The sequence below is a fragment of the Girardinichthys multiradiatus genome, chromosome 6, assembly GCF_021462225.1.
Source record: "Girardinichthys multiradiatus isolate DD_20200921_A chromosome 6, DD_fGirMul_XY1, whole genome shotgun sequence".
Taxonomy (NCBI): Eukaryota; Metazoa; Chordata; class Actinopteri; order Cyprinodontiformes; family Goodeidae; genus Girardinichthys; species Girardinichthys multiradiatus.
The window spans coordinates 12,328,130-12,344,996 of NC_061799.1; the positions used below are offsets into that span (position 1 = coordinate 12,328,130).

Genomic DNA, 16,867 nt, shown 5'->3' on the forward strand with positions numbered 1-16,867 from the left:
GTCTGCAGTACTGAATCTCTGTGGACATCTATGTGTTTTACCATAATCATGTCATCCTCCAGCGCGACAGGTGAAGGTGGGCTCAGCTCCCCATCAGAGACATCTGAAGATGCGTTTCTTTTTCTTTTCTTTGCTCCTACCAGGGTTATAGTGCTGCCGGGAGAAGGTGGAAAGATAGGAACAACTTAGACACAGTTAGGAGCCAACATGCCAAAATCACTATGCTATGCTCCCAAACACACAAACATCCTGCAGAACACTTACTTTGCTTTAACCTTGCTTTTGCTTTTGTTCCCAGCTCCAGGTATAACTGGACCACCACTTACTGCAATAGTTCCTCCTGATATCTTCAACACTTTGCCCTTCTTGTCAGTCCCTACAATAATTTTGGGTATGGGTCCTCCAGATACTGGACTTTTCTTTTTGCTCCCCCCACAGCTGCTTTTTTTCTTAGCGGCAGACACTACAGTCAGGACCCCTCCCATCTCCGGTGAGGTTTGTGTAGTCGGAAGCTCGTCCTGATTCAGGACTCTGGGTAGGTTCTTCTCGCCACGTGCTTTGGCCCGAGCTATGGCTTCAGCCACTATTCGATTCGCCTTCTCCTGCTTGCAAAGAATCTCCACGCGTCGGACAGCCGCAGGCTCGCCGGGAGCCTTGGTGATGCGGATGGCCTGCGATGGAGAGGTGGTTGTAGCAGAGGGGGCTGCTGTCGAAGGGTTGATGACCTTCACCACGGAGACGGTGCCGCCAGAAGACGTGGCTGAACTTGTCTGAGTGAAAAACAGGGATTTTCAGTAACTCAGCTTCACTGAAACATTGTGCTCTCATGTTTGCATACACACATACGCAAATGAGCAGCTCTACCTGCGGCTGGAGAAGCATTTTGAGAGGTACAGCCACCCTCTGTCCTCCTTGGCCCTGGGATATCTGCAACACCTGAGGGCCGCCAGTGCCGCCAGTTCCCGATACCAGCTGGTACTATTAGCATGAAGGAGATAGGTTAACTCACAATCATCAGTAAATAAATAAAAAAATAAGCAACCTAACAGGTTCTACACAAACTACATTTCTAGAATCAAAACTCACATCTTTCAACATTTTGTACGTCACATTGCAAATATTTCCTGTATATTTGTTTAATGAACGTATGGCCCTCCGTTTTTTTCTTCTATCATCTGCAGTCTCCACAGACCAGACAATATTCACAGCTGAATAACAGAATGGGGCAGTAAAAGACATTATAGTTCGTGGTAATAAACTTTGAGGCTTTATTCATTTATAAATAGATAGGGTTTAAAGTCTCATTCAAATCCACATCAGATGATAAGACTCAAATGTAACCCTGTGCACCACCAGAAGATTTGTCTGAGTTAAAACTGAATGAAAAAAAGTTTTTTTTAAGCTCCGTTTTAATGAAACACTCTCCTCTAACGAATATTCAGGCATTATATGTGGAATCTGCAAACACAAAAAAACAAGGAAGAACGGGCAGACAGAAGGGTGTTTCATGTGCAAATGAATATATAGATACCCAGACAGACAGATGTTTTAATATTTTAGAGTATTGAATAGGTAAAATAACTTGGGAATCTAAATATGTTAACATGCTCTGTTTTCTTTTCTTATAGTTATCCAGACCTTGAAAATAATAATACATTTGATCCTTCTGAAGATTTTTCTGAAACCCGACCCGATTAATCTAAGAACAAATCAGCTACAGGGTCTGGACTTTTCTGAGCCTGTTAAAGTTAGCTGAAAACTCCATTAGTTGTCACTGATCTGAATACAGAAAGTTACCAAATTTAAAAAGACATTTATAAAATGATGAAATTCACCTTTAACATCAACCTTTTTCCTGCAGATATAATACCTCCCACCAGTCATCCTCAAAGTAATGCATGTCTTTATTTTTGCCATTTCATTTTAGTGCAAATCAGGTGCCAGAAACAGCCTAACCTAACAAATATTAAAATACAAACACATAAGTTAATGTTCGACCAGTGCTAAAAACCCTGGTGACGCCTCCAGCCACTGATTCTGATCCTGAACCCATTAAATATTACATACAGAGGTGACTTGAATGTGTTTCACTGCAAAACCCACAAGCAACCCACAACGTGAAAACCACAAACCCACGTTATTCAATATGCATTAGTCATTCTAAGAAAAGGCCATTTCAATTAGTCATCTGACAGCGCTCACACTGGCAGCAGCTTCACAACACAGACTGGCCCTGTTACAAATTACAAATAAGCTACAGGGATGTGCAGAAAGTCAATCAGCAGGAAGCTAGCAGCTTCAGAGCCAAAATTAGTTCAAACCTGCTAAAATTACACACTTAGATTTGAGTGCCTCATTTTGCAAAGCTGCAAGACAGAAATATCACTAGGCTATAGGTAAAGGTTTGTTAGTCTTCCAAGTTGAGCTGCACAATATATCCAATAGCCGTTGTCATCACCATATCAGTATGTGCGAAATTGAAACTACAAGTGACTGCTTGGATGCAATATGTGGCATTGAGGCTCTGCATATTCGTAACATAACTTGCCTGTTGCATGAAATCTAACTTCCCTTATTGCTCACACCAGGTGTATTTCTTTAGTGGCAAAGAAGCGAACGGTGGGGACATTACATAATGTTAGAGAATGAAGAGTCTGGAAAGTCAGGGTTGCAATTTACAGAAGATTCACTATAAATATTTTCCTTAAAGTGTGCAGCCTTGCTTCCTAATGTGACGCGCATACTCACAGAGATAACCAATCGATAACCAACTACTGCTGTGACTCTAATGTCAGTCCAATAAATAAAAACAATATTATGGTACTAAGGGCCATCTTACATGTATAAACAGAAAATGTACCACTATCTTAAATGTAATAATGTGCATATTGAAGTCTTAAAACTCCAGTATGTGACTCACTTCACTGCAGCCCTATTCAGATCCAATATTAACATGCATCCTGGGTAGTTCAGATCAAAGCAGACCTCACTCAGCACGTCCAGTAAGAATTGCCATTAAAATGTATTCTGAGCGATCAGATCATGGTTACATGCAAATAAGCGCATAGCCACGTGGCAGAGTGTCCTGTCAGGTGAGCAACAAACAGGTCCGTCTATGTCAGTACACATAAACTACCATTTTATTCAGAGATTAACAGGCTGACATTTATCGACAATATACTGTTGAAGTGTTATTAGGGCTTCAGAACTGCTGACGAGCTTAAAGTTGTAGCTTAACAGAGGCGATAAATGAAGCTATTGCCCCTTTTCCACCGGCTCCACTCAGCCCGCTTAACAAGCGTTTTTAACACAGCTTGTTCCGGCCTGGTACCTGCTTTTTTGGGACCTACTCAGTAGTAGGTACAATTGGGGCTAAGTAGGGACTACATACGACATGAACAGACTGCTGTTCATTGATCGGCCATGGGACCAGGAGAAATGAGAAGGTTTTCGAAGAAGCAGTACAGGCAAAAGTTAATAAAAGTGAAGAGAGACTACAATAACATTAACTGAAATATAATTTTTCTATTTCCAAATCATAAAGCATGCCTGAAGCCTGAAAGAAAATAAAAGGGACACATCAGCTTTCTGAATTACACGCAGGCAGGGAGCTGAATTTAATAACATCCTAAACCAGCCGATTACACATAAAATCAGCTGTTCAGACGCACAAACATGTCCCCCAAAACACATAAAACTATACCACCATGAAACTGCGTGTTTGATTCAAAATTTATTGACCTTAACTCAACTTATTTTCCATAAGCGAACCAGCGTCTGCAGGAGGAGGGAGCAGGCAGAAAGCAGCTTCCCGTAAATAGACTGCCTGCATCGGACCAAACGGGAGGAAGAACCCACTGAATACGCGGAGCATGAATATCCAACCTAAAACTAACTTCATCGCGATCAGAAGTCCGCAGTTTTACGCTTTAAAGTTCTTGTCCTCATTATTGCCATGGCTGAGACAAAAGCTTCCTCATAAAACTCAAAATTGTAACTTCTTCAGGCAATCTCTCCTCTCTCTCCAAATACAAAACAACTCTTCTGCTTAGGGGAGTACACGTCATGTCAGGTGGAGGTCCGTCAGCATACGTCAGGATGGATAGTGTTGACTGCTGAACCAATGCAATTTACAATATTTCCAGACCATCTCAGAACACAGTCTGAGGGGAAACTGTCCTTTAGTGTGTTTTACATCTGCTCAGTACAGATGTTGGCGTCAGGTGTAATGAGGTCATAGAGACTTTGTGCAAATCAGTAACTTGCTTTACCTGCTATACATTTATTAGCATATAAAGTGTTCAAGATTTGAAAACTCAGGACACATTTTAACATCAGTTGTGAACTGTTATTGTTGGGGTTCGCTGCTTCCAATTGGATCACCCAGGACACATGTTAATACCAGCTCTATACTGGGCTCTACCCACTAAAAGCCTTATCTCACCTTAACTCCACCTTGTTGGTTGGGCTGCTGTTGTACTTGCAGCTGAATTGTGAGGACTTTGGGCTGCCCTCCGGCCTGACCTGCAGCCCGAGCCTGGGTCAGCGCCGCTAGTTGGCTTCCCTGGAGCACCAGTTTGCCACTCGGGAGCTGACCCAGCACTAGTCTTGCAGGGGTCTGTGTTTGCTGCTGTTGACCTCCTGGTGTGACTTGCTGTTGAGCAGTGACAGCTTGACCCCCTGGTGTGGCAGAACCGGCTTGCGACGGCTGCTGGAGAACCAGGGTGATGCGCTTTGCTTCGCCACCCTAGAAAAAGACAGACTAGATGTGAGTCATGATGGCTTTCAGGCAGCAACTAATCAGAAAACACACTCAGGGTTTTTCACATTGTCCAAATAAAAATGCTATACTGACAGTTTTCATTTATTATGGGATATTTGAGTAGAAGACGTTTACCTAGTTGCATTTTGTAATCTGTATAATCCACAAATCAAGAATAACTAAAGTGAGCTTCCAATTCTAGAGAGTGGTAAAGGTGACGTTTTTTCTCGGCATCGGAATAAGTCAGCTCAGCTCTCCCTCAAAATGTATAATTCCTAAAGTTTTCAAATCTGGAAAGAATTTTCTACAGTAATTGTAGATTATTTTAAGCAACTCTTGTTACCAACAGTACCTTTAGCCTGGTTGTTAAGTAGCAGCTCCAATGCTGCTTACCGTCTCAGCCAGACTCAGTTTAAGAACCACAGTTCAAGTTTAAAACCCTGATTTAGGGAACATTTCTGTATTTTTGTTGTAGTCTGCATTCACCAGGTGATAACAAAAAAAAAAAACAATGACAGAAAAAAGAATCAGGATGTAATGTGGTAAAACAAAAACATCATCTAAATATACACCAGTGTCAAAAGCTCAGACTTACACTGTTCCAATGATAGAATAAGAAAGCCAAAGGGGAACATTAATTTCTTTCATACTTAATATTATTTGGCCATACTGTGTCTTTACAAGTTAGGAAGGTAATGCTTACCTGTGCCTGGCCCTGCATGGCAGGCTGGAGCTGCACCTGACCCTGTGTCTGGACCTGGGTCTGAGCTGCCTGGCCTGGAGGTTGGACCTGGATTTGGGCAGCTTGGGCTTGGATCTGGATCTGGGCCTGGGGTTGGATCTGGATCTGGGCCTGAGGTTGAACCTGGACAGTAGTCTGACCTTGGGACATCTGTGCCTGGGCTGGAATCTGCACCTGTACTGACTGACCGTGCGTCTGCTGGGGCATGGATGTCAGCAACACTTGTTTGACAGGCCCGTTGGCAGACTGCAGCAGTCGCTGCACCCCTGTAGCACCCACCTTGACTTGGGTTTGTCCTGGGCTAGCCTGATTTAAAACTGTACCTCCCTGCAGTATGGACATACCAGGCTTGAGTGTGGTGCCAGACAACAGACGGATGACCTTACCGCCCGTCTGCCCCGTTGTTCCTGATACAGCCTGCAGCACCTGGGCCTGACCCTGCGGACCTTTGAGAATAACGATTTTCCCACCAGCTTGCTGTGTGATGGCGGCTAACTGCTGAGGAGTGAGCTGGTGGGTTATCTGAGTCAGCTGCTGCGTGGTGGCAGTGGTGGTGGTAGCTGGAGAGCTGGAAACAGTCAGAGGTGAGCTCAGCAGGACAGTGGTACTGGAAACCCCACTGGTGTTGCTGGCAACAGGGATGGTTGACTGGGCCTGCAACTGTGGCACAGTCTCAACTGGGACAGGAGCTGAGGTCATGAAAGTTGCAGCTCCGGCTTCGATTGCTGGAGCAACAGAAACAGTCTGAACAGGCGCCACTGGCACCGGCTGCTGGGTGGGAACGTGAACAGGAGCGGGGTCTGAGATGACTGGAGCTGCTACAGGAACGCCAAGGCTGGAACTGACGGCAAGGTCAGGAGTAGACTCTGGCTCCCCTGTTGGGACGGCCTGACCCAAGGCCAGCTTTAGAGCTTCCTCAACCGGGTCAGAGGAACCCTGAGAGAAGGAGTCATCCGGCAGGGCGTCCAGGTTAAACAGGGGAGTGTCCTCAAAGAGGTCCATAATGGGATCTGCCATCTTTGCCCACTCCACACAGGGAGACGGGCAGAAAGCTTAAAAGACTCCGAGATGGAAGAGATATAGTAGCTGTCCAATTCCTCTCAACTTTTAGGTAAACAGCTGAAAAACGGAGAAAACAAATAGCTCAGATTTCAACATGAACTAATAATTATTTAAGAGCTGTAATGTTTAACTTCAAAAAGAATCTGATTAAAGACAAGACATGGGCCTGTATGAAACATTCACAGTATAAAAAACATGAGAGACATTACAATATTTACACTGATGTGTAACAAGAAACCTGCCACACGTTTACACTTACACTACTCCCAAATTATTAAAAACGACAAAAGGTCACACCGCAAAGATTTTCTGGTTCATCCATCCGCAGTTATTAAAGTTATAATATTGCTTTCTATCCCATACAATTATTGCTATTTTGATTTGTAAAACAAACTTAAGCCCTCTAATAAACAACAGATAATCTTGAAACAGTGGGGGTACACTAATAAAAACAACAAACGACAGCGGGCAGCAACATGTAGGGGAGGGGCAGCTATGAGTTAATCTAAGATTTATACAGCAATAATTAAAGGACTTTACACCACAGGAACAATAACTTTGTTTTAGTATGATACCCCTAAATAAATTCCAACCAACTGCCTTCTGAAATTAGCTGATTAGTAAATAATAAACTTGGCAAAATATTGTGTGGTCAAACTCTAACACCGCATATCCCCCTGAACACATCATCTACATAGTGAAACATGGTGGTGGCAGCATCATGATGCACAAATAGTTATAGTCCAGTTACAGCTGGTTATAGTTGGTGGGAATAGGTGGAGCAAAATACAATGGCATATTAGAAGAAAACCTGTTAAGAGACGGAAGCAGAGGTTCACGTTCCAGCAGCACGAAAAGCTCGCATATACAACCAGAACCGCAACAGTATGCTTTGGAGCCAAGTGGTAAGACATGGATAATGATGCTTGCAGACGTCTCGATCCAGAAGAACTGGGGAAAATCTCTAGACGTGATGAAAGCTCACAAGAGACATTCAACAAAATACATGAAGCTGTAAATATAGGGACTGTCAGTTCTACAGACTGAATCAGGCAGGCTGAACACAAATGCACACCACACTTTTCAGATTTTTAAAAACAAAGGTATTATTTTCCTTCTATTTCACAGCTTTGTTCTACGTGGTGTTGCTCTGTTACAGGCTGCAACTTGATCAATTGTTTTAAGGGTTCAAGAGGTGTGAATATTTTTGCAAGCCACTCTTATTAGCTATGAAGCTTTATTTCTGAACTTCTTCTAAAAGACGGAAAACTAGCAAGAAAAACGATGTTTTGAAGCATTCCTGAAAAAAACTGAGCAGAAACCCCTTGCCGGTACAATAGGGGCAATATAAAACTCTGAAGACACAATTAGGCAAATTCAGTCCTGTTACAGATTTTGTGTTATTCTAAAGAAATGTTGTGAATGGGAACAGTTTAAGGTAAAGTCAAGAAGACAGGATACTGATGCTGGACAGGTAGGATGTTTTCCTCCCTGCTGCTATCGTAGTCTCTCTTATAAACCCGTCGGCTAGCATTAGCTTCTACAGCGACCAAAATGTGTCGATTACCAACGCGTCTGAGACACAGAGAACACATACAGGGGTCAAAAACACGGTTCGCTGGACGTCTGTGGTTCTCGGGTCTCCTTTCTGTCATTTACTAGGAACCATTCGGTCTGCCGGACTCCTTCAATCTCATCAACAAACCGGACCAAACCAAAGCAACGTGCCACAATAACCAATGCCCGACAACGTTCAGACACAGGTTAGGCCGCAATGCTGTTTCGGTTGGTCTGCGTCTAAATTTTCGGCAAAAATACCCTGAAATAACCACCCCGACCACTGCCTCGACTCTCACAGTAATAAATTCGGGGTGCTAAATTTACCTTTGCATCGACACACATGGCTTTCTCCGTCTCACAACACTGTACGATTACAGGAAACGGCCAGGGAAGAGCAGGAACTAACTTCTTGCTAGAGAGACAGCAGAAAGCGTACCCACTCTACTGCTACCGAATGATGATTGGTCTGTTTTCTCCCGGCCGGCGGCATGTGGTGCTTCCATTGGCTCAGCTTACCATCAGTCATTTCTACTCTACCCAACATGGGCGGGATACGAGCCCGTAGTTAGGTTGAGAGAAGAATAAATGCGGCCTAGCTGGGATCATTTGACTCAGTGATCTTCATCGCTGCAGTTTTATAGCTAAAGATGCTCTCAGTAAAAAGCAGCTGCTTTTAGAATTTACCTGAGGAAAATGAAATGTGATTTAATGTGTTTCAATTGACTGCTCATCCCTTAGACGTGTTTGTATTTGAATATCATTTTGTAGCGTTTTATTGCATTTCCACAGCTCAGGAGTCAGCCCTTATCATTTGAATACAGACTTCCTAAGCTCTTTGTGTTACATTTTTTAGACCTGTAAACGCAGACTATTTGATTACCCACTGGATTATGTTCTGAATAAATATTTTTTGCAAAATGTTGATATTAACACAAGCTTTCCGTCTCAAAATAATGATCTCCACGCGCCCAGCAGCGATTTCATTTTCCAAGGCGGGGTTTTGGCGCCCTCTGGTGATCAGAAACTAAAACAGCCATTCGTTAGAATTCTATTATGAAAGAATGGTCAGATTCACCTGGGAGGTGATGTGTCAATCCTTTGTTCATTCCACTTTTAATATCATTTATTTTCTTGAGCTTCTTGTGATATGTTTCTATGTAATGTAATGAATTTGCATCATGTTTATCCAAAACTTTAATATTTTCTTATAATGAGATGAAGAGCTCTCTGACCACAAAACAAATATTTCAATATTTTGAACTCTCACCCACTTTTGTGGCACCTTGTGATGTTCTACTCCATCATGCTAGAAATAGCATTGTTTATCACCGATTTGCTCCGAGATCAGGATATTTCACTGTTTATATGAAACAAAACTTATAGTAGCAGTCACTTTTTCTTCTCCGGAGACAGTCTTTATCCAGATGTCCTAGGGGGATTTATCTGAGAAAATAACTTTAACCCTCTCCTCAGCAGTCAAATCTTGGTTCTGTCTGCTGAATATAATTCTGTTGTTAATTTTTTTTCTTGGAGAGAATTGGATTCTTTCCTGCCCTTCTTGACACCAGACCAGCCAGTTTTTTTTTGCAGAAAAACCCACACCTGCCATTTAGGAGACAGTCTTGGTCCCTTTCTTTTAATCAGTTTTCTTCACAGCAACTGAACTAGTCTCCCCGATGTTTTTAATTATTTGAGAAATGGCATATTTGCATGCAATCTTACTAGTAGCAGTTTCCTTGCATATGAAGCCCCTTTAACACAAAACAATGATGATTGTTTCGGTGGTTGAATAAAGAGGAATAATTTCATGCACCGAACCTCTTTAAAGCAACCATTCAGCCCTTCCAATTTAATCAAAATAACAGCTGCCCTTTCCTCATTAACACTTTCCCCTGAGCAAACCAGACATTTTAACTTATACTAGCACTTTGCTCATTTTATGGCAGGGTTAAAACAGTTTTTGAGATTTTGTTCATTTTCAGTAACTTTCATGTCTGATAGTAACCTTTGGCTCCAATTGTACATTGGTACATGCTGATTTACAGCCTGAATCCATCCACACCTAAACAAGATTAAGGTAAACTGGCATTAGTAGATATTTTTGTATAAATGAACATCAAACAGAGCTCTTATAACAATTCTTAATTAAACGTCTCTGCTTCCCTTCCTTTAGATTGATTAGAGAAGTGTTATGGCATTAAATAGAAAGTTGCAATGGGAGCTCAGCTTAGTCCACAGACCTACTTGTATGCTCTCCAGCATTGACATGTATGATCCAGCAACCTGTTTATTTATGGATTTTTGTATATGCATGTCTTTCCTCTTGTATAGAAGACGTCTCTAAAAATTATAAAAGTTTAAGAGGACTTTTCCAGAAACAACAAAACCAAAGATCGTTTTGGACCAACAAATGTGAAAGTGGCCTAAATCCTTGAAGCTGATGTTACCAGTTATTCTATGGAATGATGTTATCAGTCTATTGAAATTTACTTGTGTAAAAAACTTCTGTGGGTAGGGTCTAAAAACTGGCGTCAGCCCATACAACCAAAAACCCCTAAATCTGGCCCTGTATGTATGATTGTTTTAATAAAGACTGATGCAAGGGAAACAAACAGAGAAAGAGAGAGAGGTGGTTCTTAACCAGGGAAGCATAAATGATTTTATGTGACAGTGCGCCACACATTATCCATGGAAGTCCTGCAGGGATGAGCCAGCAGGCTCGCCAAAGCCTCCATCTGTCCATGTCTCTGCAAGGAGTATCCGCCACACTCTGTATTTATACCGTGTCCCACGCTGGTGTGCCTGGTCCACGCCAACGTCAGCTCGGCTGGTGGGAGCTATATTTACAAACCGCTGCCATGGAACTGGGTAGCATGAAAGGGCATAAGAAAATCTGCTTTGTATTTGCAGATTAAACAGTCATATTTGCAGCAATTCATAAAATCCTTTCTCCAAGCAAACATAAACTCAGCCAAACTGAGGTTATTTTACTTTTTACTCTTTGTTCTTTATAGAAATTTCTTAGTAAATAGACATCTTTTGTATAATGTGGGTAACCAGAGGAGAAAAAGTCATACAGTAAACTCGAACAAAGGATGTTTTAAGATGAACGGGATATTTGGAGCACAGCTGTAAATATAAACATTTGAAAACAAAACAAAAATTAAGGCTTGATATTATGTCAGCACAAAAGCACATGGATCACATTGATACTTTTTCACAATCATTATATTCATTAAACAAACTCAATACATATTTTTTATAACACAAACACAGAACAATAAATCATTTTCACAGAGTGTTTGCAGATTTTTAGGATGTTTTTAATAGATAGTTCTCTTCATTTGAACTTTTACACATTTTGTAAGGTTACAACAATAAATGTTGGTGTATTGTTTTGGGAATCGTTTAGGATGGACAACCAAAGTAGTGCATAATTGTGAAGTGGAAGGGAAAAACACAGGGCTTTAAAATGTGAAAAGTGTGGCATGCATTTGTATTTAATCCCCTTTAATCTGATTCCTTTAAATAAAATCCAATGCAACCACCTGTCTTCAGAGGCCAATTAGTTCAGTTCATCTGGGTGTAAACAGTATCATCAAGAGCAAGGAACACAGACGGCAGGTCAGGGAGAAGGTTTTAAGCAGGGTTAGGTTATAAAATAATATCTCATGCTTTGAACATCTCACAGAGCAATGTTGAACCAATTGTTTGGAAATGGGAAGAATTTGACACAACTTTAAACCTACCAAGATAGGATAATTGACCAAAAGTGAAGGAGAGCATCAGTCAGAGAAGCAGACCAGAGGCCCACGGTAATTCTGAATGAGCTGCAGAGATTCACATTTCAGTTAGGATAAAGTGTTGATTGGACAACCATCATGGTTGCGCTGGCTTTTATGTAATAGTGGCAAGAAAGTCATATGAAGTGCTGTTTGCTGTTTCCCACAAGTTTTAAAGGAGGCATAGAGAGCTTGTGGAAGAAGGTGCTCTGGTCAGATGAGAACAATATTGTACTTTTTGGTCTATGTGTGGTGCATATCATACAGAACGCAATACGGCCATGGAGAAACAGGGTGGTGGCAGCATCATGCAGTTTTTGCTTTTCTTCAGCTGGAACTGGGAAGCTGGGGAGAGTTAATGGGAAAATATATAAAGCTAGATGCAAGGCTGTAAGACTGGGACAGAGGGTGACCTTAAACATACAGACAGAGCTAAAATATAGTAGTTGAGGTCAAAACATATAAATGTGTTGGAAAGGGCCAGTCAAAGTCAGACGTAAATCCAGCTGACAATCTGAGGCATGTCTTGAAAACTGATGTTCACAGATGTTCTCCATCCAACCTGACTGAGCTTGAGCTATTTTAAAGAATGGTCTTCAAATTGTATTCTCTAGATGTGAAAAGCTGCAACTGCAGTGAAAAGTAATGTCATGTCAAAAGGTTGTCAAGAGGTGTAAATACTTTTGAAAAGCGCTATATCGCCCATCACTCACACTCTTCCTGTTACCCAACACTTCCAATTTACACCTTTCTCACAAGGGGAAGACCAGGAACCCGGAGAAGGTGGAGTACTTCCAACCTCCCATCAGGTTCCCTCTCTCCAGTCTGAGGTAGGCCTTATCCCCCTTCTCCAGAATCACCAGGCCTGCATTGGTGGCTGCTTCTCTGGTCACATCTTGGTCTCCTGCAAACGCTGAAATCATCGGCCAACTGTTCACCATCAGGCTGACCTAAGAGACAATAAACACATGGATCAGAGAGAACACATGAATCAGTTGCAATGTCAACCGCAATTTCTTTAATTGAGGTGATTGCTTACCTGAATAGTCTGTCTGTTGTAGGCCTTCACAACGTGGAAGTTGAAGCTGTACACCCCTCTTCGCGGAGCTACAAAGACACTACTCTCTTGGTCAAAGTGAGTGCCAACGTTGACTAAAATCTGAAGAGATTTTGTGGGAAAATGCAGGCAAGGTAGGTCACCTTTGGAAGAAATTGTCAAGAGAATCCAAGGTATGCCAAAGAAAAAAATACTTTGGAGATGGGAAAAGGCTGTTCTTAAAGGCCTTCTGAAACGTACATTCATGCCTACTCCAAGGTGACTCGAGTAACTCTATTTCCACATTCAGTCTCAAAGCTATTGATCCTCTCTTGTACATTGGCACTCTCAAAAAGCCTTGAAAGTGCTGCATAATCTCACAGTTATGTGGCAGCACACCAAGTCCAAATGTTCAATCTTTACCTCATTATCATGTATCCTCACTGCCAGGGTATAATAATATGTGCATTAATATCAGCAGATTGGAGATGACAAAAGTACTCGTTGGCTTTCACATATTTCAAGCACTGGAATTCCCAGTGTTTATCATTGTTATGTGTAAAAATGTGTAGACATATGAAATCTCAGAAATCTGACTTTTTGCACAAATATGCACACATTATACACCCAGAAGCTCAAATAAGCTTTTATCCTGCAATAAAGTTTCTGAAGTTGGTAAAATCCAGTAATCTTCATCAAGCTGGTATGAAGAACTATTATTTTTAGATGCAAATCAGAACATGTCAGTTAATGCTTTTAAAGTAATGATCTTATTCTACAAGTTTAGTACTTGATCAAAAAGTGTTTCCAGCCAGGAAGATTTGTTATCTAGAGGTTTGGAACCATCTCTCCCTGAAAACTTAAACAACATGGTTTGAAAATATTCCTGATCCTATATTAACATTGCTTGCATAATATACCTTGAACACATTTTACGATCAGCGCAACTTCTGTGAGCTCTAAAGATGGGTCAGTAAAGCGTTAGAACTGACTGAGAAGCCCCAAAAACAAAGAAGACAGAACCACTGTCTGATCTGTAAAGTTCCTAGCTCCAGTTAGTTTTCCCCTCCTGCCTTAAAGTGCTCAACCCTCTGAGACTTCCTTTGAGAGTGGCTATATTTCCCTTGTTCCAATTGGCTTGGTAATGATCCCAGGTGGAAAACTGTCTACCGACCTGGGCTAAATAAGACAGGCCCCTTCTCCAGAACTACCTTCAGAATAGTTTAAACAATTGTTGTGCAGAGATTCCCTGGTCATCGGAGCTGAGAAAATGGTGAGAACCACAGGTCAAGAAACCTGATCCGGTTCATTGAGGTGTGACACAACACAACTCAAGGCAAAGTAAGATGTTAGGTTTTCTTATAGGGCTGTGTTCTGGCCTCATAGTCATTCTCTGTTCTGGGTACTCTTTAAGTTGTGGTTGGATTCATGTAGGTTTGTTTTCTGTTTTTGTGTATTTACTTAATTAATCTCGTACTTGTTTTACTTGTCGTCTTCTGCTTCTTCTGAAACCGGGTCGTAGGGGGGCAGCAGACTCAGTAGAAACGCCCAGACTTCCCTTTCCGTAGACACCACCTCCAGCTCCTCCGGGGGGAGCCCAAAGCATTCCCATGCCAGTTGAGAGACATAAACCCTCCAGCATGTCCTGGGCCGTCCCAGTGGGCCTCCTCCCCATACAGATCCCCGAGACACCTTAACTGACTCCAGGAGCAGCGGCTCCGAGCTCCTCACCCTAGGAAGTGCCCGGCCACCCTGCAGAGGAAGCTAATTTCAGCCACTTGTATTCGGGATCTCGTTCCTTCAGTGATGACCCAAAGTTCATGCCCATAGGTGAGGGTATTAACGTAGACCGACCAGTAAATCGAGAGATTTGCTTTTTGGCTTAGCTCTCTCTTCACTACAACGGACCAGCACAGCGTCTTTATTACTGCAGCAGCCGCACCGATACATCTGTCAATCTCCCGCTCCATTCTCCTCTCAGTTGTGAACAAGGCCCTGAGATACTTGAACTCCTCCACTTGATGCAGGAACTCTCCTCCAACCTTGGTGCTCGAGGGTTCATGGGAGTTTGCCCAACCGGTCCGCATGTGTTTTGTGGCCCCCACTGTGGGGGGCGCTCCAGGAGTATGGAGTCGGGGACCGTTTATTAGGGGCCATCCCGTGTCTGTATAAGGGGAGCGGGAGTTTGGTCCGTATTGATGGCACTAAGTCGGACCTGAAGGGATTGATTTAATTGATCATTAAAATATATTACTGTGATTCCTGATAGATTATTTTTTATCCTGTAAATGACTAATTCTAAAGTAATCATTCAGTTTTCAGTCGAAGTGTCAACACTGTGTTTCTCAGAATAAATGTTTTTTAGTCCTCCCTAAAGTATGCAGTAAGATTATTGAGGAAACAAAAATGTACTCATTCATATTGATAGACTGACATAAATAAATAAAACTAAGTGGCCTTTTTTTCTGCAACAAATGTTTCCTTCAGGCATCTTTACTTACATTATCAAAGTAGATGATCATGGTGCGGTTGCTCATGTCTGTCGGCTCGTGGTTGGTCTGCCGGCTGGCTGAGAAGGCCACTCGTCCTGAACCAGAGCGAACGGACATGCCCAGAGCGCTCCCAGCGGGCTCGGATGAAGGAGTGGAGTCACACACCACCAAGCATTTCCCCTCCAGGATGATGGGCTCTGTGTCATTCTGGGCCCCGGTTTCCAGAGGTGCCCAGAGCAAAATCAGACTCGGCAAGATCAGGAGATCAATGTGGACCGACCCGAGAGGCATGACGGAACCTGGAACGTTTGGTGAAACAATTCCTTGATCACAACACTCCCTAGACTGTCTGAAAGTAACTTTTGAGAAATCAGCAGGATTTACAAACATGCAATGGATCAAACTTCAAAGTCTTGTGTCAACAGTTTCCAGAAGGACAGTGAGAAAAATATATTTTGATTTCCTTTCAGCAACAAATAAGACAAGCTAGATGCAGAGATGGAGCCGGGAGGAGAGGATAAACGACGGGAGACAATGAAGAAAAAATGATGAGGCAGGAATCTGGAGGGGTGACAGGGGGAGCCAGAAGGGAGCTAGAAAGAGAGACTGAGAACAGGAACAACTCCACTGAGTGACCATCTGTCTTCTGCACAGACACTCCTCCTTCCATCACGCATCCTCGGCACACACACCTTTACAAAAACACTGTTTCAACATATGCTATAGCTGCACATATGAACAGCACTTGGTCAGCTCGGTGTCCTCCTCTGTTCTTCTGACCGGCTGAAATGAAACACTGTTTTCACGTAAAGGGCAACCCGGGTCACTCCTTTACTGGCAGTCTTCGACAAAATTTGTCTCAATTGAAAACTGTAAGGATGTCTTTCTTTGCTTTATAAATACTTATCATTAAACAGAATGACATAGTAGGTATTTGCTCAAAAGAATGGATGGCAAATAAAAACTGGGTGGTCACCTGTTTTCAGCTGAAGAAGCTTGTGTCCCATATCAGGCAAATCCCATTAGATCCGTTCAGCTGAAGTATGGTGAAGCAGAAAAAAACCTTTGTTTTCCAGCTCACATTATCTCACAGCGCTGCAAGTCGAGCTGATTGCAGCCGATCCGGAGTATCCTCTGATCTCCCTGTCTGACTCTCTCTCTCCCTGTGTGTTTGTTCTCCCTTCTCAGCCAGCCCCTCTCTTCATCTGCTTCTTCCTCACCCTCTACCTTGCATCTGCCCACTCACCCTAACAGGGAAATAAATAAAGGTAATTGGGAATCGGCACAGCTTCAAAGAGCAAACTTAGTGGCAGTTGTTTTTCTTTTTTTCTCCTAATTTCCAGTAACAGCAAAAAAATACCTGAGTTGAAGTTTAGCTAAAAAGGATCAAAAGCTTCTGTATGCTAATTGTATGCTATTTTAATGTGGATG

At 42.4% G+C, this 16,867-nt stretch overlaps 2 protein-coding genes across 3 annotated transcripts in view; both read right to left on the reverse strand.

Annotated features, from left to right (window-relative positions):
• chd8 (chromodomain helicase DNA binding protein 8) overlaps positions 1 to 8,583 on the reverse strand; it is a 29,362-nt gene extending 20,779 nt beyond the window's left edge. For both annotated transcript variants that reach the window (XM_047369235.1, XM_047369234.1), the window contains exons 1-6: positions 8,451 to 8,583; positions 5,466 to 6,623; positions 4,445 to 4,747; positions 865 to 978; positions 265 to 770; positions 42 to 153 (exon numbers count right to left, since the gene is read on the reverse strand). In XM_047369235.1, the coding sequence (XP_047225191.1) occupies positions 42 to 153; positions 265 to 770; positions 865 to 978; positions 4,445 to 4,747; positions 5,466 to 6,521 (2,091 nt within the window). In that variant the 5' untranslated portion in view covers positions 6,522 to 6,623; positions 8,451 to 8,583. The remainder of the gene's footprint in view (positions 1 to 41; positions 154 to 264; positions 771 to 864; positions 979 to 4,444; positions 4,748 to 5,465; positions 6,624 to 8,450) is intronic.
• Positions 8,584 to 11,427: 2,844 nt separating this feature from the next.
• On the reverse strand, positions 11,428 to 16,653 carry cbln12 (cerebellin 12). The gene is made up of 4 exons (XM_047369503.1): positions 16,413 to 16,653; positions 15,446 to 15,735; positions 12,948 to 13,067; positions 11,428 to 12,858 (listed from the first exon to the last, which is right to left on the reverse strand). The coding sequence occupies exons 1-4, from the start codon at positions 16,441 to 16,443 to the stop codon at positions 12,661 to 12,663; spliced, it is 639 nt and encodes a 212-aa protein (XP_047225459.1). The 5' UTR covers positions 16,444 to 16,653; the 3' UTR covers positions 11,428 to 12,660.
• Positions 16,654 to 16,867: the final 214 nt, after the last annotated feature.

Coding starts and splice junctions, on each gene's coding strand:
- cbln12 (XM_047369503.1), bottom strand. CDS start 16,443: ATGGGACACAAGCTTCTTCAGCTGAAAACAG. Junction 13,068..15,445: donor TGATCATCTACTTTGATAAT/GTAAGTAAAGAT, acceptor AAATCTCTTCAG/ATTTTAGTCAACGTTGGCAC. Junction 12,859..12,947: donor ACAACAGACAGACTATTCAG/GTAAGCAATCAC, acceptor ATTGTCTCTTAG/GTCAGCCTGATGGTGAACAG.